Below are 24,505 nucleotides of genomic sequence, written 5' to 3'. Positions count from 1 at the left end.
CAGTTTTATTTAACCACCATGTTATTCTGTTTTATCATTTCAGATGATTTCTTTGAGGTTCAGTCCAGTTCATCTTCTACCACAGCTGGTTTGGCTGTTAGTTTGGCTGTTTGTATCCTGATTATTCTGATTCTTGGCTTTTTTGTGTGGAAATTCAGTAAGTCAGAAATTAGTCGTAGCTCTTTGTCTAACAGGTTTAATACAGAATAGCGACATGAAAACACTGTCAGTGTCTTACAGGATATAATGCTGATAAAAAAGTATATGTGGTGGTTCATCTACTTTTATTTCTACTGAGTTAAATTCACAGTTGTCTTAGTTTTAAACCCATTACCTGATTGTAGTCCAAAATGTTTGATATGTTGTGATTCCTTCTTGAAATTCAAGTAAAAGTCTTTTATTCCACTGCCTTTGTTTTCACACAGAGACCAAGAGAAGCTCTAAACATCCGGAAACTCAAGTTGATGGTGTTACTGAAGAACAAAAAGAGGGACAGCAGCTCATGACACATGAAACAGTACAAATGAAGGATTTAAACAAGGGAAGAGGGGAAAGGAAGACAGAAAATGTGAGTAAAGAGACAAGAAAGAGGTTTTGTTTTTGATCCTGTCCTTTAAACATCTGTTTCCAGTCACATATGTGTTCGTTGTCACTTTAGCTCTGATTCCAAGTCACTTCCACAACCAAGTCAAGTAGAACAGGTTGAAGAGGACTTGAGACCAGAATGATGAAGATGATTTCACTTGTTCACTTGATTCTTTTCCAGACTAACAGCCAAAGTTGCATCAACTACTTAAACAAAACAATACTACAGTCGAGGCTGTATTTTCCTGTCAGAACTCTGTGGAGAGACTGAAGCAGGTGGTTTCTTTCAAATGCAGCAACATGAAGAGAGTTTTTCGATTTGATAAAAATACGGTTGTAGCTCGTTGTCTACCGTACTACAGTAGGAAAGAGTCGTCGTTTGTGTTTAAACAATGTGTCACTTATAAGTTATTGATCCAGGAGGTTTGAATCTGTGAATATATTTCCAATTTTACCAAATTAAATCCTGCCACATAAGTCAGTTATGTATAATATCAAAACCTGCTGCGCTCGCTTGCTGTGCTGTAAGTGTCATTCTCAGTTTTGAGATCCTGCTGCTGTGTGAGAGGCTTTCATGTGAGATCATCGATGTGATGATGAGACTCCACCTGCACGAACCGCAAATTCACTGAAGTTCTATTCTGGAACAGAGACGACTGTGCACTCGAGTGGCTGTAATACAAGTCAAGCCCACAATGCTGCACTGGAGCTTTTTACATGGAACTTGGACAGGGCCAGGGGCACAAAGGCCACTGTGGCCGCACCATGTTTTTTTTTCACAGGGCATCAAGGCCAAATTGCGGGGCCTCCGTGAAATCAAAAATGATCCCACTGCTGCTGGTGTATCATCTTGGAGAGCAGTCTGCAGTCCAGACAGGGTGGTGGCTTTAGGACACACTTCTTTGTGTAGTCTAGTCTGAGGTATGATGTGGGCTGGTGGATGTGATGAGGTCAGGACATGATGTCTTTATTCACTGACTAACTTGTTGACTGTGACTCCATCATAGGAGAAATGAAATCAGTGGGTAAACTTTACCTTTGCTGAAGGAAAAAGGATGACAGTCATCAGTCTCCATGACTTTATGTACAGTCACACATGTAATCAGTAGCCAGGCTCTGATTGGACAGTTATACACAGGCATACTTAAGTAAAAACAAATTTTCATTAAATGAGTTTTAATTGTCAAGCTGTGAAACATTCAAACACAGGAACAGCTGAGTGTTTCTGTGTGTCATTTATAGTTGAAGTTCATACTCGACAACAATCCTGCTCTCATTTAGTGAAATGATAATAATAATATATTTTATAGACAATTATATATTTCTATCCAGTGTTACAAAGTGCTGTACATGTTTAAACAGGACTGAAACATGTCAGGAGACAATGAGGATGATAAATCAGATGATTAGAATAATACTGAAGTAAAATAGAATGATATTAAACAGATATTGAATGTTTGAAATGAGTTAGTATTCATGAGAGGCTTTGTTTTTAGAATAAAGTAATCTTTATTCTCTTTTCATTATTTAGTATCTGGTCTTCTCTTTCAGTCCAAGTGGCCGCTTGTTACCAGGAAGAGGTTCAAGGAGGAGAAGAACATGTTAAAGGAGGAGAAGAAGAGGAGAGAGGAAGCTGAGGAAGAAGTTCAGAGGAAGAACCAGGAGCTGCAGGAGAAGACTGACGAGGTTAATCACTTTAATTTAAATTCAATAATTTAATAATTTAATTCTTAAATTCAAATGCAGAATGAATCAGAGCTTTACATTGGACTGATTGTGTCTCTGATCTAGTCTTTCTCCATGTCTCTCTTTAACTCCCAGATTGGAAACAAAGATGAAACCATCAGGAAGGAGAGACGAGATAAAGAGGAAGCTCAGAGTGAAGTGATGATGCTGAAGGATCAGCTGGAGTCCAAGAACAAAGAGGTGAATGTGATCATTATGAACTTTATGAATTCAGATGACTTGTCCACTCAACTCTTTGTCTCTTCCACATGTTACTCTGATTTGTCTCCAGCCTCGTTTGTCCTCACTTCTTAAATGTCTCACAGCTTTAATATTTCTTCAGTTTATGATAAAAGTGAAAAGACAAATATCACAACAGGCTACAGATAAATCAAGTCGTGTCCAAAACAGGAGTGAAGTCCAAAACCAGAATGTTTAAGATCAGGACCAAACCAAAGAGAGACAATTAGTTGTATTTGACTTTTTTATAGGGATGTCCCGATCCGATCTGTTGGATCAGGATCAGCCGATCTGGGCTTTTTCCGCTGATCGGCATCGGCAATTTTGAACGTGGACCCAAGCCCGATTTTTTATTTTTTATTTTTTTTATGTCAGAGCACAATTTGTGGCAGAATGCAGACGCGCACGTAACGTTACTCTGGCAAATCTGTCGATAAAGTGTCTGCAGTGTGGAAATAACTTTAGATATAAATTAGAAAGTGAAAGCAGTCCAACAGCAACATGTAACATCTGCAATACGGATTATAAAAAACAAACTCTCAAAGAATACAACAAGTTCACTCAAGCAAAACAGCAAAGACACCGAAGCAAAAGAAAAACTCGGGGATACTTTCAAAAGGAAAGAGAAATATCCTCGAGACAGCGACATGGCCACACATATTACAGAGAGCGTAATTAAATGAATCACTCTGGATAAACCAGCTCATGTTCGTGGTAGAGGATCAGGGTTTTCTTCGTCACCTGGCAATACATTATATTTACTCCACTTTTGAGTTGCAACGTGCCGGTATGCGCACTAGTTTGGTGGGTCTCATACAGCAGAGCATGTAAAACAGGCAATCGAGGAGATGCTGAACGCTGTGAAATAGACGAGCAACGTGTCCACGCTGTTTTACGTGACAACGCAAGGAATTTGTAAAACGCAGTGGATGATATGGAGGCACCAGCTGAAGTGTGTGAGCTGAGTCTCACACACTTCAGCTGCTGAACATGAGGGTCTGCTGTCACAGACTCACCTGCTAACACAAGGAAGGTGGAGGCCAATGTTGGAATAGCATATGCAGAATAAGAAAGAGCTATATGAAAGTATATCAGTGGCAGAGATGGACAGAGTACTTGACCCCAGTACTTGAGTAAGAGTACAAATACTACTGGTCAAAATTTACTCCGTTACAAGTAAAAGTAGCTCAGTCGACATGTTACTCGAGTAAGAGTAAAAAAGTACTTGCTTTTAAAGGTACTTAAGTATCCAAAAGTACATGCTTTTAAATTTACTTTAAGTAAAAGTAAGAGTAAGAGTACATTTCTTATTTTTCACATCAGTGAATAACTATAATTTTTTCTAAATGAATTTAAGGACCTTTTAACTCTTGTTTCTGAGAATGAACTCTTTGAAACCACCTGCACTGATGTGCTTGCTTTTAGAACCACAATGTTACATAAAGCCTGCAGAAACACCTATAAAACAAATCAAATGAATGGGATCACAGGAGGACAGCAGATGTTGCAGATGTTTATTAACAATCATTAAAACTGTAACCAAATGAACCCTGCACCGTCCAACTAACTCTCTATCATTTAGCTAAGTTGGGAACTGGAACCCCCTCAAAGACCAATGTTGTCCCCAGACCACTGGTTGAGAATCACTGCTTTACAAAAAACTACATCTGATGCAGCCATTGTCGCGGTTTTGTGTTGACAAACGCAGTCGAGAGCGTGGCTACTTTGGTGGTATCCTTATGGGGAGGGATGACGTATTTCCGCTTTTACGTAGATCCCAGTGGAGAGCGTGCACTGTGATAGGTTTCCTTCTTTGACAAACACAGCTTGTGTCCAATAGTATTTTAGAAAAAAAAAAAAAAGGGCAGACCTGAAAGTAACGAGTACTTTTCAGCCTTCCTAGAAATTAACTCAAGTAAAAGTAAAAAAATTTGTCTTGGAAATGTATTCAAGTAAGAGTAAAAAGTACCAAAGAAATCTAATACTCAAGTAAAGTACAAATCCTCTGGATATGTACTTAAGTACAGTACTCAAGTAAATTTACTCCGTTACTGTCCACCACTGATCAGTGGCGAGCGGTGACCTTTTACTGTGGTCATGCTGAAGTGTCAATACCATGCGCGCCCGTAAGGGGGGTATTTATTTATTAATAAAAAATATATTATGGTTTTTAACTACTATATCAACTCGATAGTAAAAGGTTACCAAGGAAGATGCACGCTCATGCTTGCTCATAGCAGTGTGAAGGTGGTTTAAATCACCATAACCTGTCGCTGTCCAGACTGTGTGTTCCGTGGAAAAAAGGAGACATGGCCAACAGAACAGTTTGCTAACCTGTGGACAGCCAGCTAGCCATTTATGTTTCTCATACGTGCTGGCTTGAAAGTGACAGATGAAATTCTTTGCAGTTTTTGTTATATTTACTTCAGGAGTAGGCCGTCCACTTGAAATTATAGTTTTCTTTTCCTCAAAAGTTCTCTGCGAAAACGGCACTGAACGCAAAGACTGAATAGAATTAATATTTTCACTCCTTTTGACCCAGGCTACACGATGAAATTAACCACTGACAGTTTCCCGCTTAACAATTCAAACAAGTCAGTTTTGCGCATGCGCATTGGCAGATAAGCTGCTTCATTGACAGCTTTTTTGCCATTCAAAATGCTCATCTACAGTAAACAGCCTCTAGCAGTAACTGTACTACTCGGCGTCACAGTGCACATGCGCGAAACAAGCTGTCAGCTTTCCAGCTTTTCGCAAGCAAAACGGGACAGATTAGGCACGGATTTAAGACCAAAACAGTAGAACTAAGGTATTCTATAATTGAACACACTGCCAGATTAATATTTTCAATTATTTTAATTGAAGGGCTTGGGCATGCACTGCATGTATAGCTTATTATGACCGCTTGCCCATGAAGTATATACTTTGTTTCAACAAAATAAAAAAACCTACTAAGGAACAGCTTGGACTTTGTTTCTAAATGCAGCTGTATTATCCAGGAAAATATTAGTTAAGGCCAAGTATCAGATCGGGACTCGGTATCAGCAGATACTAAATACTGAAAGACTCGGATCGGGGTAAAAAAAAAACCTGATCGGAACATCCCTACTTTTTTATGTTTGTTTGTTTTACTCTTGAGGAGGATCAGCTGATATGGAATATATAAAGTGGTTTATAATGAAGGTGTAATTCATTGTGTGCACATTAACATATAGTTCCACATTATCACTGGTGGCTCCAGTTGGACACAGATGGATTCTCTGACTCCTCTTTCAAAGCGTCTGTCTTCTGTGGACAACATGTTGACATTGTTGTCCTCAGAGGAAGGATTGTTCTCCTTCAGATGAAGTGGACAGCAGAGTCTGGACCTGAGGAGCTGCTCCTCCTGTGTTGATCCACACATTCTCACTACTGATCCATGACCATACATTACATCTTTACAATCACAAGTTAGTTTACACCAACACCACAATATTATCAACAATACAACAATATCAGATGTAGTTTTCAGCAGTTTAAGAGCAGAATGTATAAAGAGCCACTGTTCACCACCTGCTCAGCAGCAAACAGCAGACAGACACAGTTAGAGACTAACTGGTGAACACAGAGACAGATATTTCCCTCAGGAGATGATCTGCTGCACACTAACAACTGGAACATGTTCTGCTGATCACTGATCACTTTAATCACACACAACTGAGACTGTGATTCATCTACAAACTGCTGCTGCTTTTCATCACCATCACTATTTCACCTCTCTGTTCTACTTGAAGTCAAATGAGCGTCCTGTCCTGTCTTATTGTTGATTCTGACCGACATCCTTTAATAACCAACATAACAGAGGTTCATATTTCACTGATGTTGATTTGTTTCCAGCCTCTATGTGTTTTTGTTTTTTCTCATATTAACTGATGTGTTTTGTTGTTCACTCATTTATATAAAATTCTCATCAGAATCAACAAAGACCTCCAATATGTTCAGGATGTTTATTGTAGTAACAAGTAGTCATAAAGTCCACAGTGAAGCTGAACTGATGATGATTGTTACAGCTTGTATTCACATGATATATTTACAGTATGAATGTGCTCAAAGCAAACACAAGCACATATATTACACATTATTAACAGATAATAAACCTTCAGCCAATCAGAGCTCAGTTTACATCCTGAGTACTGAATCAAACTAAATCTGATCTCTGTTTCCCTCCAGTGGGAGAACAAGTTCAAGGAGGAGGAGAAGAAAAGAGAGAAAGAAGTGAAGAAGCTACAGACTGAGGTTCATTTCCTTACCTTTTTACCTTCATTTTAATTTAGCTGATTTTTCAAATCAGAGGTTATTTTACACCAAGACCAGAATATTATGTGAGATGTCTGTCTGTCTGTCTGTCTGTCTGTCTGTCTGTCACTGTTGTTGTGTTTCCTTGTTGTCTTAATGAAACACTGTGTCTTCACTCAGCTCCAGGAGGAGAAGCAGAGGAGAGAGGAAGAAGTTCAGAGGAAGAACCAGGAGCTGCAGGAGAAGACTGACCAGGTTAATCACTTTAATTAATCACTATGAATGTACCACAGAAAACTACAATAGATAGATTTTACTTTTTGCAGAATGAATCAGAGCTTTACATTGGACTGATTGTGTCTCTGATCTAGTCTTTCTCCATGTCTCTCTTTAACTCCCAGATGGAGAGAAGCAAAGATGAAACCATCAAGACGCTCCAACAGGAGACACAGGATAAAGAGAAAGCTCTGAAGGATCAGCTGGAGTCCAAGAACAAAGAGGTGAATGTGATCATTATGAACTTTATGAATTCAGATGACTTGTCCACTCAACTCTTTGTCTCTTCCACATGTTACTCTGATTTGTCTCCAGCCTCGTTTGTCCTCACTTCTTAAATGTCTCACAGATTTAATATTTGTTCAGTTTATGATCAAAGTGAAAAGACAAATATCACAACACAGTGTGTATCCTGTAATAACAAATAATCTTTAACAGATGATTTAATAGTGATTATTGTTCTCACCAACACACAGTAATAATGTGTAAAGCTCATCAAGTGTTGTTAGAGAAACTCTTCAGTCAGTTGATGTGAATGAGGAAGAACAGTGAGACAGACTGACTGAACTCTCTGCTGATCACTGATCACTTTAATCACACACAACTGAGACTGTGATTCATCTACAAACTGCTGCTGCTTTTCATCACCATCACTATTTCACCTCTCTGTTCTACTTGAAGTCAAATGAGCGTCCTGTCCTGTCTTATTGTTGATTCTGACTGACATCCTTTAATAAGAGAGACGCTCTCTCTTCTTCTGTCTATCTCTATCTTCTTCTATATCAGAGGTTCATTTTTCACTGATGTTGATTTGTTTTATTGTTCACTCATTTATTTAAAATTCTCATCTCAATCAAGAAAGCCCTGCAACATTTTCAGGATGTTTATTGTAGTTGTAAGTAGTCATAAAGTCTCTTTGCTTTAATCCCAGTGTGAAAAGCAGCAAGCTGAAGTCCAGCAGCTCCAGAACGGGATTCAGCAGATGGAGACTGACCTGCAGACCCTGATGGAGGATCTGCAGTCCAACACATTGGAGGTTGATGTTTGTAACTTGACCTTACTGTAGATTTGTGTCTAATCAGGAGGAAGAGTCAGTGTGTGACAGTCCAGTTGTGAGTGTGCTGCTTCTCTGTAGAGGTGGAAATCATGAATCACTTTGCTGATTCTCATCATTTTGTTCAGTTCAGTTAAAGACTCGTAGTCACTGACTGAGTCTGCTCTGGACTTTATCTCCAAAGGAAACCTTCAGAGCTGATTCAGACTGACCTCAGGTCAGATCTTCATTCAGTCTGCTGCTGCTGCTGGTCACAGCTCTCATCTTCACTTCACCACTAACTGATCTTTACAAGCAGCAGACATAGATTTAAAATATTATGTGGCTTTGTATTTCTTTAGATATTAAACCAGTTGTAATGTAGTGGCAGTGCAGCTATATGTGAATACATTATTCAGATATTGACAGATCATTTAAACTAAACAAGGACTTTCTTCTAGAAAACAGCTCCATGGTGCTTCAGAGATCTAAACTCCACACAGAACCTGTGAAGTCTTTTTAATGGTTGAAGGAATAAACCAACTTTTATTAAGATCCTCAATAAAAACTTGTCTCTCTTTAGATCTCTCTAACTTCACAAGTGGGAAGAAGCTGGTCTGGTCCAGTCCAGTCTGTCCCTCTGGTAAGTGGTCATACAGGATTACAGTTCACACACTCTGATGTTTCCTGATCTAGATATAAAGTAGCCCAGATAAGCTGCCACAGACAGACAGAAGTGTGCAGCAGTGAACAACAGTGACTTCCTGTAGAGTGACTGACAGAAGGACAGCTGCTGCAGGACTGTTCTCACTGCTGATCACAACCTCCAACCACAAACATCCAGTCAGGACAGACACGTCATCACACACAATGAGACATGACACACAAAGGAAACATGACACACAAAGGAAACATGACACACAAAGGAAACATGACACACAAAGGAAACACAATTACAATTAAAACTGACTCATCATGATTACAGTCACAATAATACAAAGCACATGTTACATGTTGGAAATGTGTTTGAATTAATAAACTGATGTTTGTTTTTTAAAGAGTAACTCTCTGGTCTGCTCTCTAATCTCTCTTTCTTCTTTCTGTTTCAGTCAAAGTGGCCAGAAGTGTTGAGACAGAAGTTCCAGGAGAAGCTGCAGAAGAAGATCACAGAGGTTTGTCTTTGTGTTCTCCACTAAAGATTTCTTTACAGCCACAGACCTGCTTCTTTAAATCAGCCTCCAACTAAACTACAACATGATGGTTTTCATTATTTCCATCACATTTCTGATACATATGAATGTTAACTTATCCAACATTGTTTTTCAGTCTCAGTTGTCATGTTCTCTTATGTCTCAATGAAACACCATGTCTGTTATCTCAGCTCCAGCAGGAACACGACAGGAGGGATAAAGCTGAGAGAGACGTTCTGAAGAAGAACAAGGAGCTGCAGGACAAGACTGCCCAGGTTAATCACTTTAATGTAATCTCTGTGAATGTGTTCAGGTGTAGTTTCTTCTTTTCTACGTCTTTCATCAACACATTAATTTGTTTTCAGCCGTCTAATAGTTTGTTCCCCTGAACAGATTTTCCAAGTCGTCCTTGTTTTCTTCTCATTTTGTTTTTTCCTTCTCAAAGTCTCTGATGGTTTATGTTCATGTTTACATTTACAGCATATTAAATGAACTAAAGTACAATAAATATATATTATTAACTACAGAACTGACACGTCTGCTCAACCCACACACACTGATCTGTATCCAACATGTTTGTCCTTAAATGTGTCACTGCTGCACATTTTCTGCTCCAAAGAGTTCAGCTTCCATGTTTGATTCATGAAGTCATGTTTATTAGAAGATGTCAAATGAAAATCACCAAACAAGAGTCATAGAAGAAGCAGGAGAGAAGATCTGAACTAGAAGCAGGACTTCCTCCTTTGCTCCTGTCTTACCTCCTCTGGCCTCTAGAGGGCTCCTTGTCTCCTCACTGTGTTCTGGGACACTTGCTGAGAGGACTGATGCTGTTGTAGGAGGACAGTGTCTGCTGGGAATAAAATACATGATAAAATACAGTCATACAAGTTACATCAACACTTTTATTAGTGTTGACTTCAAACTAGTTCAATCAATATAAATTGTCTCTCTTTGCTTTAATCCCAGTTGGAAAAGCAGCAGGCTGACATTCAGATGATGGACTCCGGCCTGCTGACCCTGATGGAGGATCTGGATTCAGACAACTTGAAGGTTTATATTACTGTTGTTTACTCTTGAGATTTCCTCGTCTAATCAGGAGGAAGAGTCGGTGTGTGACAGTCCAGTTGTGAGTGTGCTGCTTCTCTGTAGAGGTGGAAATCATGAATCACTTTGCTGATTCTCATCATTTTGTTCAGTTCAGTTAAAGACTCGTAGTCACTGACTGAGTCTGCTCTGGACTTTATCTCCAAAGGAAACCTTCAGAGCTGATTCAGACTGACCTCAGGTCAGATCTTCATTCAGTCTGCTGCTGCTGCTGGTCACAGCTCTCATCTTCACTTCACTACTAACTGATCTTTACAACCAGCGGACATTTAAAATGTTCTGTGGCTTTGTATTTCTTCAGGTATTAAACCAGTTGTAATGTACTCAGGTTGTGACCAAATTAGATGACATTATTCAGAGATGCACAGATAATTCACTCTGAACAGAGAACTGAGACAGCAACTCAACATCACAGAGACTTCTTATAGAGAAACAGCTCCATGATGCTACGAGATCTAAACTCCACAGAGCCTTTAAATCATGTTTTTACTGGTTGACATAATAAATCACTGAACTATCTTTAATAACAACATGTTTCTCTTCATCTCTGTCTTTCTTCACAGGATCTAGAAAAACACATCCCTTCCAGCAAGTCCCCCACCTCTCGGGTAAGTTATAATGTAGGATTGCTTTTAACACGCTCAGATGTTTCCTGATATAGTAAATAAAAGATTGATCAGAGTAAATACAAAAGATAAAGTCACACAGAAGACCTGTGCATCATTAAACACACTGACTTGTTCCTGTAGAATCACTGACAGTAGAAGAGACTGATGTTCTCATTCAGACAGCTTTAAACATAAATCCACAACAATCAGAACATGAGATGAAGTTGAGTTTTCATGCTGTGGTATGTTAGTCACATTACCTGATGACAGATAATAGAGGTGTCACCAAAATAACACATTCTTCAGATATGCACAGATAATTCAATCTGAACAGAACAGAGAAAATCATCTCAATCATTTCATCACAGCAACTCAAAATAACTTTTTGATAGAAAAACATCTCCATGGTGCTACAAGATCTAAACTCCACAGAGCCTTTAAATCATGTTTTTACTGGTTGACATTATACATAGGGGTGGGACGATACGGGTAACTCACGATTCGATACTGTGACGATATTTGGCCCACAATAACGATAATATCACGATACACGATATCTGCAATATTCGATATACTGCAAGAAATTTCATCAACAATATATCACGATAAGTGACTGAAAAAGAAAAAATACCCATAAAAAGGAAAACGTCTTATGCATCTATTGCATTTATTTTATTTCATTTTCTATAAATTTAATATGCCTTGATGTGTCCAGGTTGACCCAAAGCACTTTTATGTTCCCACTTCCTAGGTACTGGATGGGTGAACATAACTCTGCACATAACTGGTTGCATACTGAAATGTGCCCAATATTCCATTTAATTTTTACGTTATTCTTATCTGACTTTTCAGTATCAGAAAGCACTGTCCTGGTTTACATAAGACATGTTATTAATGTTCATGCACTTTAATGTGTCCAGCTCAGGGTTCTCTCTAGATGGTAGAACAGCGTCAGTTAACATAGTTAATAGCTATACTGCTAGCTCAGCACCACTATACTCATGTTCAATGTTAGCTGCTTTATAGCGGGTGTTCGTGAGCTGCCGCGGTCTTCTCGTTAAAAAAGCGCCCCCCAGCTGACGGCGAGGAGCAGGGGGACGGACGGATGGATGGACGGCGATAACGACCGCACCAGTGTTCTCCCGTCATCTGTCTCGTAAAAGCCGAAGTGGGTCCACACTTTAGAGTGGAAACTTGCGGGTGGGTCTTTGATTTGTTTTTCATTGTTCGTATTTTCCGCCATTCTTGCATCTGTTCTTCTTCTGTTGTTAACTCGTCTTCTTCACCGGCCGCTGCTTGCGCCTACTTTACCCTCATTTACGGGATTAGCGCCCCCACAAACAGGACAGGAGAGATTAAGTACTGACGGTCACAACGGGGTAAATCCATAATGTGTGTTGTAGTAAAATATCGATATTTGCCATCAGTGTATCGATAATTTATTGCGACAGAGAGCACAACAATATATTGCAATATCAATTTTTTTTCCCACCTCTAATTATAAATCACTGAACTATCTTTAATAACAACATGTCTCTCTTCATCTCTTTCCTCCCAGTATCAACGTAGCCAGTCTGTTCCAGTCCAGTCTTCTTCCTCTCTGGTAAGTTGTGATGTTCTGTAGAAACTCTGAGGTTAACTGTTATAGAAAATAAGAGACTGAACGGAGTAAATACACAAAACAATCTTAGACTGACAGAACTGTGCAGCACTGAACAACACTGACTTCAGGAGACTTTAGAAACAGAATTAAAACAAAACAACATGGATTCATGGTAATCACAGTAACAATAATACAAAGCACATGTTACATGTTGGAAATGTGCCTGAATTAATAAAATAATGTTTGTTCTTTAAAGAGTAACTCTCTGTTCTGCTCTCTAATCTCTCTTTCTTCTTTCTGTTTCACTTAAAGTGGCCAGAAGTGTTGAGACAGAAGTTCCAGGAGAAGCTGCAGAAGAAGATCACAGAGGTTTGTCTTTGTGTTCTCCACTAAAGATGTATTTACAGCCACCGACCTGCTTCTTTAAATCAGCCTCCAACTAAACTACAACATGATGGTTTTCATTATTCCAGTTGACTTCCTGTACGAGTGAGAACCGCGGAGTCTGAATTCTGTCCTGAGCTCCTGGTTCTAGTCTGTCTCCAGTCAGAACAACTGACATTCTGTCAGTACTTGTTCTTGAGAAGTTTGTCTTGCTAAGATTGCCATCCACATAATAGATCAGACATAAAGTCTCTTTGGATAAAGATCCGAGCTACTGCTAGTTAGCATCACAGCTAAGCTAACCACAACAACATTGCTAACCGTGCCCGGCGTGGTCTCTGTGCTACTACAGCAAGCAAACAAAAAGATCTCTGACCTCCTCAAGGATGATATCCAACGGCTCTCTGATGAACTCCAGTAGAAAGAGTCACTGCTATCCAACTTCAGGGATGTAGCATCCGTACAATCCAAAGAGATCGCTTCACCGAGTGCAATCCTCCGAGACACGGTCTCTTAGGACCCAGCTACTGGCCCACAACTCTCCTCCTGCTCAACGTCCAAGCAGCTGCTGTGGACGGAGGTCTTGGTCTGCGGTTGAAAGAGGGACCCAGATGGGTCTGCTTCTCCACCCGGCCTGAACCTCTCAAACTGCTTTGCATCCTCGTCAGCCGACAACCAGGCTCATCCAGACGACCCCCGAGCCATCCTGAGTACTGAATAAAACTAAATCTGATCTCTGTTTCCCTCCAGTGGGAGAACAAGGTCAAGGAGGAGAAGGAGGAAAGAGAGAAAGAAGTGAAGGAGCTAAACATCAAGATTAGTTTCTTAAGTTATTTAAGTTATTTCCTAAGTTATTTTACGCCAAAACCAGAATATTATGTGAAATGTCTGTCTGTCTGTCTGTCTGTAAAACTGAACTACTTGTAACCACAACTTGTATTAAATCGTTAAATTCAAATGCAGAATGAATCAGAGCTTTACATTGGACTGATTGTGTCTCTGATCTAGTCTTTCTCCATGTCTCTCTTTAACTCCCAGATGGAGAGAAGCAAAGATGAAACCATCAGGAAGCTCCAACAGGAGACACAAGATAAAGAGAAAGCTCTGAATGATCATCTGGAGTCCAAGAACAAAGAGGTGAATGTGATCATTATGAACTTTATGAATTCAGATGACTTGTCCACTCAACTCTTTGTCTCTTCCACATGTTACTCTGATTTGTCTCCAGCCTCGTTTGTCCTCACTTCTTAAATGTCTCACAGCTTTAACATTTGTTTAGTTCATGGTGAAAGGGGAAAAGACAAATATCACAACACAAGTGTGTATCCTGTAATAACAAATAATCTTTAACAGATGATTTAATAGTGATTATTGTTCTCACCAACACACAGTGATAATGTGTAAAGCTCATCAAGTGTTGTTAGAGAAACTCTTCAGTCAGTTGATGTGAATGAGGAAGAACAGTGAGACAGACTGACTGAACTCTCTGCTGATCACTGATCACTTTAATCACACACAACTGAGACTGTGATTCATCTACAAACTGCTGCTGCTTTTCATCACCATCACTATTTCACCTCTCTGTTCTACTTGAAGTCAAATGAGCGTCCTGTCCTGTCTTATTGTTGATTCTGACTGACATCCTTTAATAAGAGAGACACTCTCTCTTCTTCTGTCTGGATCTTCTCTCTACTCTCAGGTTGATGGACTGAAAGATGAAGTCAACAAGCTCACAGAGGAGAAGAAGAGGAGTGAGGAAGAGCGACAGAAGCTGCAGACCAAGATAACACAGGTTTGTCTCTTATTGATGATGATCTTTGTTTCAACTGAAGATTTTCCACCATTTCTCTGTTTTTAGCCTAAAATCTCATATTCATGTCTTTATTTTATTTTCAGCTCATTTAAATGAATAACAGCATTCAACTTATGATATTGTTAAATACTCATCAGAATCATGAACATGTTAAAGCTGTTTCCTGTAGTGAAAAGTGGTCCTGTAGTCCTCCTGTAGAGTTTACAGTGTGAATCTACTGAAGCTGAACTGATTTAACATGAACAGAACTCTCTGTGAGTGAACACAGTTTCATCACATCATCAGATCATCAGCAGAGAACTCATTCAGTGATGATGGAGTGTTTGTATTATATAGTTAAAATGTCTCTTCATCTCTCCTCCATTACAGCTGGAACAGAAGCTGCAGGATGAGAAGAAGAAGTCAGAGAGAGATCAGAGAGAGCTGAATGATCAGGTGATCAGAATCACTGAGCTTCATGTTTCCTCCCTCATCAGACTTGTTGTATCTTCTTCATACTGGTCGTGTAGAACCAGATGATCAAACTGATCTCTGTAAAACAAACAGTTTCATGTTGAATCTGTTGATAACATGAAGATGATAAAGATCAGACTTTGTTGATGGACTTTTTCACGATAAACATTGTTTTATGGAATCCTTCTGACATGAATGACTTATTATACATCATGTTTTAGTTTAACAGTCTTATTTTCTAATTACATGTTGATGTCAACAGAGCAAACAGGCTTAAGCTGAGCCACACTATGTGCACATTAAACAGTAATACATCACAACTTGCAGCCAATCAGAGCTTAGTTTTCATTCATTCATTCAGTCATTTGAAGGTGAAAGAGGAATGACAGACAGACAGGCTGAACTCTGCTGACATACAGAACTGTGACTTTACTAAATCTAGAAATCTGCAGGTTCTTCTTCTTCTTGAACATGACTTTATCACCTCTCTGTTATACTTCAGTTACAATGCTGCACACATCAGACCATGAAGTACACTCCTTTTTTATCTGAACTTTAATAGTAGAGGAGGTCTCTCATCTTCTGTCTTTATCGTCTCAGTCCTGATCAGCTGATGTCAAGACGCTCACAGAGGAGAATCTGAACCTGCAAACAGACCACGACAATAAGAACAAAGTTGATATTATAATCATATTTAATATTGTCTTTAAATTGTTAACTTAAGATCAATTTAATGTATAAAATATCCACAGAAAGACAGTGTATATTAAGATTGTTAAGTTGAATTGAAGCCGTTTGGTTTTGTTGACTTTGTCTTAACTTTCTCATTGTTTGAGAACCCAACTGTTGTATCAGCTGACATAATAATTGCATATTACAAATGCAAGATGTATAATTCCTTTAATATTGATTTTTCTAATTCTTCGGACTTGAAAACATGAAGAAAAGTTCAAACTGGTGTCATTAACACGTTTCTTAAAATTGGGGAAAGGTGAAAAAAAGGTATGAATGTGACAAAACAGTTAAATATGTTTTCTTGTGTATTTGTGTCTGTTTGTGTCTGTTAGCCGAAGGAACACAAAGCAGCTGACAGTCTGAGCATGAAAACCAGTGAAAGTGATGGAGGCTCTTCTCCACCTGGACCACAAGATGAAAAGGTTGGCAAGCTTAAGAAACAAGTACACACACACACAGACATTATTACATTTTGGACGGCTGTCAGTTCTCATCAGCACTCTATAAGTCTAATTCTTTGACAGTCTCAAGTGAAAAAATAAAGACTACTTTCGAAAACAATATTCTCCTGTTGTACTTCAAACATGAATGATGAAGTTACACCACTGAGAACTGGAGTCTCTGCATCAGTTATTGCTCTTTACAAATGAACAGGTGTGGACAGACCTGAATTCGTCCTCAAGAGGATTTCAAACCTCACTCCATCCTTTCTTGTTAATGACTGAGCTTTGTAGAATGTAGGAGGCTCCTTTCATACTAAATCATGATCCTCTCACCTGTTACCACTCAACCTGTTCACCTGTGAAGGATCCAAACAGAGCAAAACTTCTTCTGTTGCTGTGATCCCAACATGTCTGAAATCTGCTGCTGACATCAAATTCAGAATAAACAGAAGTTGATGAGAGTGTAAAACATTGTTGTCTTTGTACTGTTTTGAATTGAGTTAATGTCACAAAGGATTATAAAGTCAGTCAGCAGTGAAACAGTTCAGCTTCTGTCAGTCCGTCACTTCCTGCTGTAAGATCAACATCCATCTGTCTGTTTGTTGTCTGGAGAAATCACACACACACACACACGCACACACACACACACACACACACACACACACACACACACATAATGATATAAGTTGATTGATCTTTAATAACTGATCTGTGTGTGTTGTCTCCAAGAAACAGAACAGCAGCTCGCTCAGTCAGAACTCAACCACAGGACCTGTAGTTGACTTGAAGGTCGACACACTGGGCAAATATATCCAACTCAGAAACACATCCACTCAGGTAACGATGTTCATGTGTGTAGAACAATTTATGAGTTTTATATAAGATGTAACAATATTGTAACCAAGTGTATGAGGAATATTTCACACGTGTTCAAACCAACATGAATCCATGTTCTCATGTTCACATAAAGAGTGAAATGTAATCATTTATAAACACCAGAGATTTAACACTCGCTCACATTCATTTGTTCTCTCCTCTTTCTTTCTCTTCCTCCATCTGACAATCAATTTCCCTCCTGCAGGACCAACAGCTGGGAGGCTGGGTCTTAAAGATACAGGTCAACAATGAAGAACCCATCAAACACACATTTGAGGACTCATTCAACCTCAAGACTGGACATGTTTTCACTGTGAGTCTTGATTTCTCAACTTTTGTTGTTAAATTGGCACTTTTCGTTCTCTTTTCTTTCACTACTGTTGATGTGTTCCATTTGAATTAAAAGTCAACTTAAGTAAATAATAATAATAATAATTATTATAACAAAAATAATGATAATTATTAATCTTGTATATCTGTGTTACAGGTGGGTTGCTGTGGTTATGACAGGAGTTTTCCTTGTGCTCAGCTGGTGTTGGAGGACCTGAAGTCCTGGAGCTATAAAGACAACCTGCAGGTCTCCCTCATCAGCCATCCTGGAGAGATTCAATATAACTTAGATTGTGTTTACTGAAAGATAATAATGAGTCCAGATGTGACAGCATGATTTCCTCCATATGAAGTGCGAGCGTCTCCTCTGTTAGAGATCAGAGCATCAGAGAAATGAAGCATCATAAACACAAAGATTCCCTCTGAGGGGAAACAGTGCTGAACTCCAGCAGACTGAAGACATGAAACATCTGGAACATCAGGACTCACATCTTCCTGCTTGGAATGCAGTAAACATGACATCACATCACTGTCTCACCTGGAAACAACACACAGTAACCTTTGTTATTCATATTCAATCACACATTATTACACTTTTCTCTTGTGACATATTAAACATATTCACTTGTTATAAAGAATACAATATAGTCAACAAACTGAATATTTACATTCAACTTAGTTATGTCACAGGAAGTGTATTCTGGATCTTCTGAACAGTAAATATATGTTTTATTATTGTGTTTCACATTTATTATGTAAGGGGTAATGCCCGACAAGGTGTTCATTAACAGAAATGAATCGGACGACGCGGAGGCGTGAAGCGGAGGACGGTTGCTTCCGCGAAGTACGATTCATGTCTGTTAATGAACACCTCGAAGGGCGTTATCCCGCTTATACCATGGTCACTTGCCAAAGAAAAGAAATTCGGACCATTAATTTACATTTTCATGCGTTTTACAATCAAAATATAAAGTTTTTCACAAGCCATAACTACGTTTCCCTGGTAATGCCTGAGTGTTTGACTAATACCTAGAACAGTCATTACTCTCCCGTAAGATTCTTATGCAACGGAGACGTTGTTCACTCCTCCAGTAAATAGGACGGATCATAGATACGACTTGGCAACAGGAGATATTCTAGTCCGCTCAGCCATGAGCCAGAAAGCTAACGCTATGCTAGCAAGATTCAAAGTCAATAACATTTCATACGGTTGACAAACAGTAAATATAATTTGACAGTATGCTAGCTAACAGGATTAGCTCGCTAACCAGTTATGTCATCGTCCCCAAATCAAGATTTTCACGAACACATGAGGGCCGTGTGTAACATTACTGTGGCCGCAGCCTGAAGTAGAGAGTTGAACAGTGAACGGGATGTGAGATTATTTGCATATCAGTAAATTTAGAGGGGAAGTGAACTTTCTGCAGCTTGTGTGTTACAGTCGCCACCCTGTGGTGTTCAGAGGATAAGACACTGAAGGACTGACGGACTGAACTCAGTGCTGGAAATATAATATTCAGATTTGATACACCAGCTAGCGCATTGATTTACAGCGGTGAACAATTTGACTGGAACTACTTAGTAGGTGTCCATATATCACTTTTTAACCTACACCCTCCAGCCAATCAGAATCGAGTATTCACCAAGACCATAGTATAATCAGTTTTAACTGTGTGTTTAGAATTCTGTCAGCCATGTTGGATTTGGTTAACTTCCTGTTTTTTTCTATTTGCTCTGAGTCATGTTGTGTTCTTTGATGATTTATTGATGATCACCACATCTTTTTTATTTACACATTTTCTGTTCAAACAAAACAAATATGATTATGTGTATTATTTGAACTTTATCAATAGTAGGAAATATATTTTAATAAAATAGAGTTGAAGGATGGCTGCTGCTTCTTTTTAGTGAACGATCATAAATGTTACGATCCGTCCAAGATAGTAGTTTCTCCCGGTATTGTCTTGTGTTATTTACATCTCCTCTCACTTCAGATCCACTCTCCCTGCTCGTGTGGTTTCACCCTCCTCACTGATTACTTTCACAGGTTCCCTGTGTGTAATTTTAGTTCCGGGTTTCCCCCTGTCTGTTGCCAGTTCGTCTTTTGTAGTTGCACATAGCGTTCCAGCCTTTGTTGATTCCTAGCCTTATCTAGTTTTTCTGGTTTGGACTTTTCTGTGAGCTTTCTGACTTTGCCTCTGCCTGACCCCCGCCGGATTTATTTGCCCCGCTGACTGCCTTCCCGTGTGCCAATTCTCCTCGCCTTTCTACTCCTTGCTGGATTTGTTTGCCACGCTGCCTGATCTTATCTGTAACGAACCCTGACTTCAGTAAACTTTGTTACCTGATCTATTCTGTCTCAGTCGTGCTTTTGAGTCCTCACAGTCGTGTATCTAAGGCGTGATGATAAATGTCAGTGAACATCAGTGGATTTTATGGTGCACTGCTACCACAGTTATATATATTAATGAAGCCCTTCTTCTTCAAAAAAAAATCAGGGACTGTAAAATTCCAGTTTGAAGAAAAGAAAGTTATGTTGAATATTTATGTTCCTGTTTGTATCCTTGTGTCCTTATTTTCAGAGAAACGTTCACTGACTTTATAATAACTTATCAAAAACTCTTATTGGAAGTTTGCTGTCTTTATTTTGTAACCCACTTGGCCCCAGTAGACAAGTTTAAAGGCTGGATCTGAGTGTCTAGGTTCTTTGCCAGTACGGAGGTGCTAATGCATGCTTTTATTTCCTGTCGCTTAGATTATTGTAATGCCCTGCTCTCTGGTCTTCCCAAAAAGAGTACTCTAAATCTCCAATTATTACAAAACATAGCCGCACGAGTGCTGACGAGGACCAGAGGGCGGGAGCACATTACACCAGTTTTAGAGTCACTGCATTGGCTCCCCGTGCGCTTCAGGATCGATTTTAAGGTTCTTTTACTGGTTTTTAAATGTCTTAACGGCATTGCGCCCTCCTACTTATCTGACCTGCTTTTACCATATCAACCCTCGCGGACCCTGAGGTCCTCCGGCTCTGGCCTTTTATCCCTACCAAAACCAAGAACTAAAACCCACGGTGAGGCAGCATTTAGCCACTATGGCCCCCGCTTGTGGAACAGCCTGCTGGAGAACCTCAGGTCTGCAGAGACTGTTGATATTTTTAAGGGAAGGTTAAAGACACACCTTTTTAATCAGGCTTTTAACTAATATTTTAAATTCTTATTCCATTCTTACGTGGTTCTATCGTATTTTATGTTGTTGTTCCTATCTTGTTTGTTTTTTTGGTTTTTTTTGTTTTTTTTTAACTATTTTCATCTTAAATAATTTTTATTTTTTTTTATTTTTATTATTTATCTTCGATACTATTTTATTTTATTTATTATTATCTTATGCATTATCCTTTTAACTGTTCACTTCATTTACTTATCTTTTGTCAGGGTTTTTATCCTATCTTATGTTTTTAGTTTTTAAGGGTTAACTCCAGAGTTTCCTCAGGGGGGTCCTCCACACTGGGAGCTGTGTCTGGGATGCTGCTGGGGGTGCTGTCCCTGGGTCCCTTTGGCCCAGCCAGTCGTTGTCTGTCAGGGTCGGGGGGCCTGGGCACTGGTGCCCCCCGTGGCACAGCCTGTGACTCCTCCCAGTGTGGACGGCCCCAAAGGTGGCGTTTCCTCAATCCTCAGTGCCTTGCCATGTCTCCTTATTTCCTGTAGTAAGAGTGTGTGTGTGTGTGTGTATGTGTGTGTACGTATGTGTGCATGTATATAGTGGAGGGTGGGAGGGAGGGGCTTTCTTTATTATTGTTTTATGTTTCCTGTGTAAAGCACTTTGTGCTACATACTCATGTATGAAAAGTGCTTTATAAATAAAGTTGATTGATTGATTGATTGATTGATAAGAAGAGACTGGTGCATGATGAAACAGTGAAGTACAGATACTTTAACAATAACTCACACCAACAACTAAGTACTTTTATGTTTAACCATAGTGTATTATTTGCTCTTATTTTATTTCCTGTCTGTAGAACAATAACTGTTCATATGTTCCATTCAGTTATGGCAACACACCTCTATTTTGTTACAGGAATCATTAAGGTTATACACCTGTTGGACTTGAACCATTTAAACCACTGTAGCAATTCAATGATGCAACAAATGTAGCATATCACACAGTTATGAAATGCTGTGATTCAACCAACAACAAACATAACAAAGATTTCAGAATGAATTGTCCGTCAATAAAAACAAATAAACACACAAGTGTTTTCCAATATCAAGTCAGTCTTTAGGTGAATCAGGCACCTTCAGAAATCCTTTTTGTTTGAGTGAAATGGAGTTCCTACCACTGACCTACATATAGAAAACTGTCCCTCCTGATTTCCACAAGGATGGAAGGGGATGAAGCAGGCAGGAGTAATGTGAATGGGGATGGAGATGATGAGGAGATGGAGATGATGGGTGAAGATCAGGAGGCGACTCCAGCAGCACAGCTCTGTCCGGGGAACTGAGACTGTGATTCATCTCCTGACATGAATGACTTATTATACATCATGTTTTAGTTTAACAGTCTTATTTTCTAATTACATGTTGATGTCATCAGTTCAGCTGTTTTTATATATGTTGTAAGATCCCGAGTTTTACCCCTGTCCAGGAGGTACTCGACCAGCTCTCTGTTATAAAGGGTTAGATCCCTATAACCTATAAAAGGTTACTAAAAAGTGGGAATTTTAAATAGGGATTTTTAAGCTGGTGGTGAGGAGACTCGCCTAGCTTCTAACTGCCTGAATCGGAACGCCTTCCCTGCTTCCTCTGGTTTGGCACCTAACATGAATAGCCCTTGAGTCAGACACGGCCACCAGCCACGCCCGTTAATGGCAGCTCTCCTCTAAATGATCTGGGCTCTTGGTATGGTGCTAGGTTTGAATTTAAGGGCTTTTGGTAAACCCTAAGGGCCTGTTTCAATTTGGTAGGCTAGAGCAGGGGTTCTTAACCTTTTTTCGACCTTAAGGCCCAATTTTTTCAGTGCAGAGTGGCCCGGGGCCCATTAAATATTAACACTGTATATGCAGTGGGGAAGCTACTTTGCAAGTGTAGCATGTAAAACTACATTCAGCCTGGCTGTAGTTTTAATAAACTGCATTTCTACTCCTGGAGAAATGTGGTTTGTAAAACTACTGCTAAAAAAAGTAGCTTTAGCAACTACTTATACTCATTATACTCATTTAAATCAGCGTTAAATAAATCAACATATGATGTATATGAAACAAAATATAATAGCCTACAAAAAAATCATATACAAATATGACTCTCAACTCAAGTTTTATTTTTCAAAGAACAAAAGCTGACATTTTTGGTCAACATCACAGGAACTTCAGAGGCACTAAAAACATCTTTACCAACACTAAAAAGCCGCTCACATGCTGCAATGGCTGTGACACCAGTGTTGAACTTCTTCAAAGAAAAATAAAATAAAATATATATTATATAGATCTTTTATATATCTATATCTATCTATCTATCTATCATAGATAGATAGATAGATAGATAGATAGATAGATAGAAAAACTCATCTTATTTGCCAAAATTGTAGTTTGTGAATTGAGTGGTTAAACTACAAAAAATTACCCAAAAAGTAGTTGAATTACTTGACGCAGCACAAAATATAAATGTAGTTTAACTACCAGCAAGTTACAGCAAATTGTAGTTAGCTGTGAAGTTCAACTACATGTAGTTTAAGTCTCCACAACACTGCATACAGGTTTAATTGATCTCACTCTTGGTTTGATTTGTATTCAATAATAAGTAAAATCCACTTACAGTTTAACATGGTAATACGTTAATAAAGTTGAATAAATAATACAATTACGTGATTATACGTGATAACCACAAAGATTTTTAATGAACTTATGTCAACATATTGTGGCGGGCATGGGCAGAAGAAAGTTTCACACAACAGTTTCTTAATTTTGACAAGAGTCCCGAACTGTCAACGCAGTAACATACAGTGACCACAGTTTAACTCACCAGTTTACCAGTTTAAGGCTGGTATGTAACACTGTTACTGTGATGATAAATGAAACTTAAAAATTGAATCTGTGTCTATAATAACCAGACCCTGACATGTAAATGTGACATCCGTCTTGATTCATTTAATTTAACTAACTTTATTTTAACTAAAATATGGACAACTGACTGCATAATATGAATCAGAAACAGAAATGCTTTACAGCAGCTCCCATTCAAAGTCAAGAATATGCAGAAAAATAGTAGTAGTAGTCATAATAATAATAATAATAATAATAATAATAATAAACTATATATGCTGCATATTTATGCTGCATGTATTTACTGCAACTGTACGTTTTTTTCACCATTTAACATTATTTTATACATTATCATATTCTATTATGTTCTGTCATGGAGTACATCACTTCACTGCTGAAAAGAAAAGAAAGCAGCTCACTGCCAGTTACAGCTTCTTATCGTGATCTGCAGTCTTTGTTAATTTTTTTGTCATGATTGTTATTATTAGTACCCATCAAAAATCACATGTCAGGATGTGGTTATTATAGACATATTCAATATTTAACTGTCATGTATCATCACAGTAACAGCGTTACATACATTAGCAGCTGTAAACACATAAAAACATTATAAAACACATCATGTGGTCCCCTTTAAACGCTGGGTGGAGGTGTATATTTGGGTAAATAACCGCCAATGCAGAGCATTATTTATTTGGAAAAAACATCAAGGAAGAAGACGTGACCACTGACGCTGCACGTTTTTCTTCTTCGCCTTTTTCACGTGTTGTGCCCAGTGCATCAAGAGGCTGCAGCGGG

At 38.9% G+C, this 24,505-nt stretch overlaps 1 protein-coding gene and 3 long non-coding RNA genes across 4 annotated transcripts in view; 3 read left to right on the top strand and 1 right to left on the bottom strand.

The window, feature by feature from the left end:
- Positions 1-54: 54 nt before the first annotated feature.
- On the top strand, positions 55-15,310 carry LOC115589310 (vicilin-like seed storage protein At2g18540; the record flags this gene model as incomplete). The annotated part of the gene is made up of 6 exons (XM_030430156.1): positions 55-157; positions 426-568; positions 2,137-2,271; positions 2,407-2,511; positions 14,723-14,815; positions 15,206-15,310. Coding segments are annotated over exons 2-6 (504 nt in total), but the record flags the coding sequence as incomplete, so codon positions are not given.
- LOC115589873 (uncharacterized) lies at positions 8,750-11,036 on the top strand. The gene is made up of 4 exons (XR_003985611.1): positions 8,750-8,777; positions 9,244-9,306; positions 10,291-10,374; positions 10,992-11,036. It is a non-coding gene; the product is annotated as an uncharacterized LOC115589873 (long non-coding RNA).
- Positions 15,311-15,319: 9 nt separating the features above from the next.
- The window catches only part of LOC115589895 (uncharacterized), a 42,647-nt gene continuing 33,461 nt past the window's right edge, over positions 15,320-24,505 (bottom strand). Inside the window, exon 3 of the long non-coding RNA XR_003985632.1 lies at positions 15,320-15,367. This is a non-coding gene — a long non-coding RNA (uncharacterized LOC115589895). The remainder of the gene's footprint in view (positions 15,368-24,505) is intronic.
- On the top strand, positions 17,268-19,052 carry LOC115589876 (uncharacterized). The gene is made up of 3 exons (XR_003985614.1): positions 17,268-17,304; positions 17,549-17,656; positions 17,831-19,052. It is a non-coding gene; the product is annotated as an uncharacterized LOC115589876 (long non-coding RNA).

Source organism: Sparus aurata, chromosome 10 (assembly GCF_900880675.1).
Source record: "Sparus aurata chromosome 10, fSpaAur1.1, whole genome shotgun sequence".
Taxonomy (NCBI): domain Eukaryota; kingdom Metazoa; phylum Chordata; class Actinopteri; order Spariformes; family Sparidae; genus Sparus; species Sparus aurata.
This window is presented reverse-complemented; position numbering and strand designations above follow the sequence as displayed.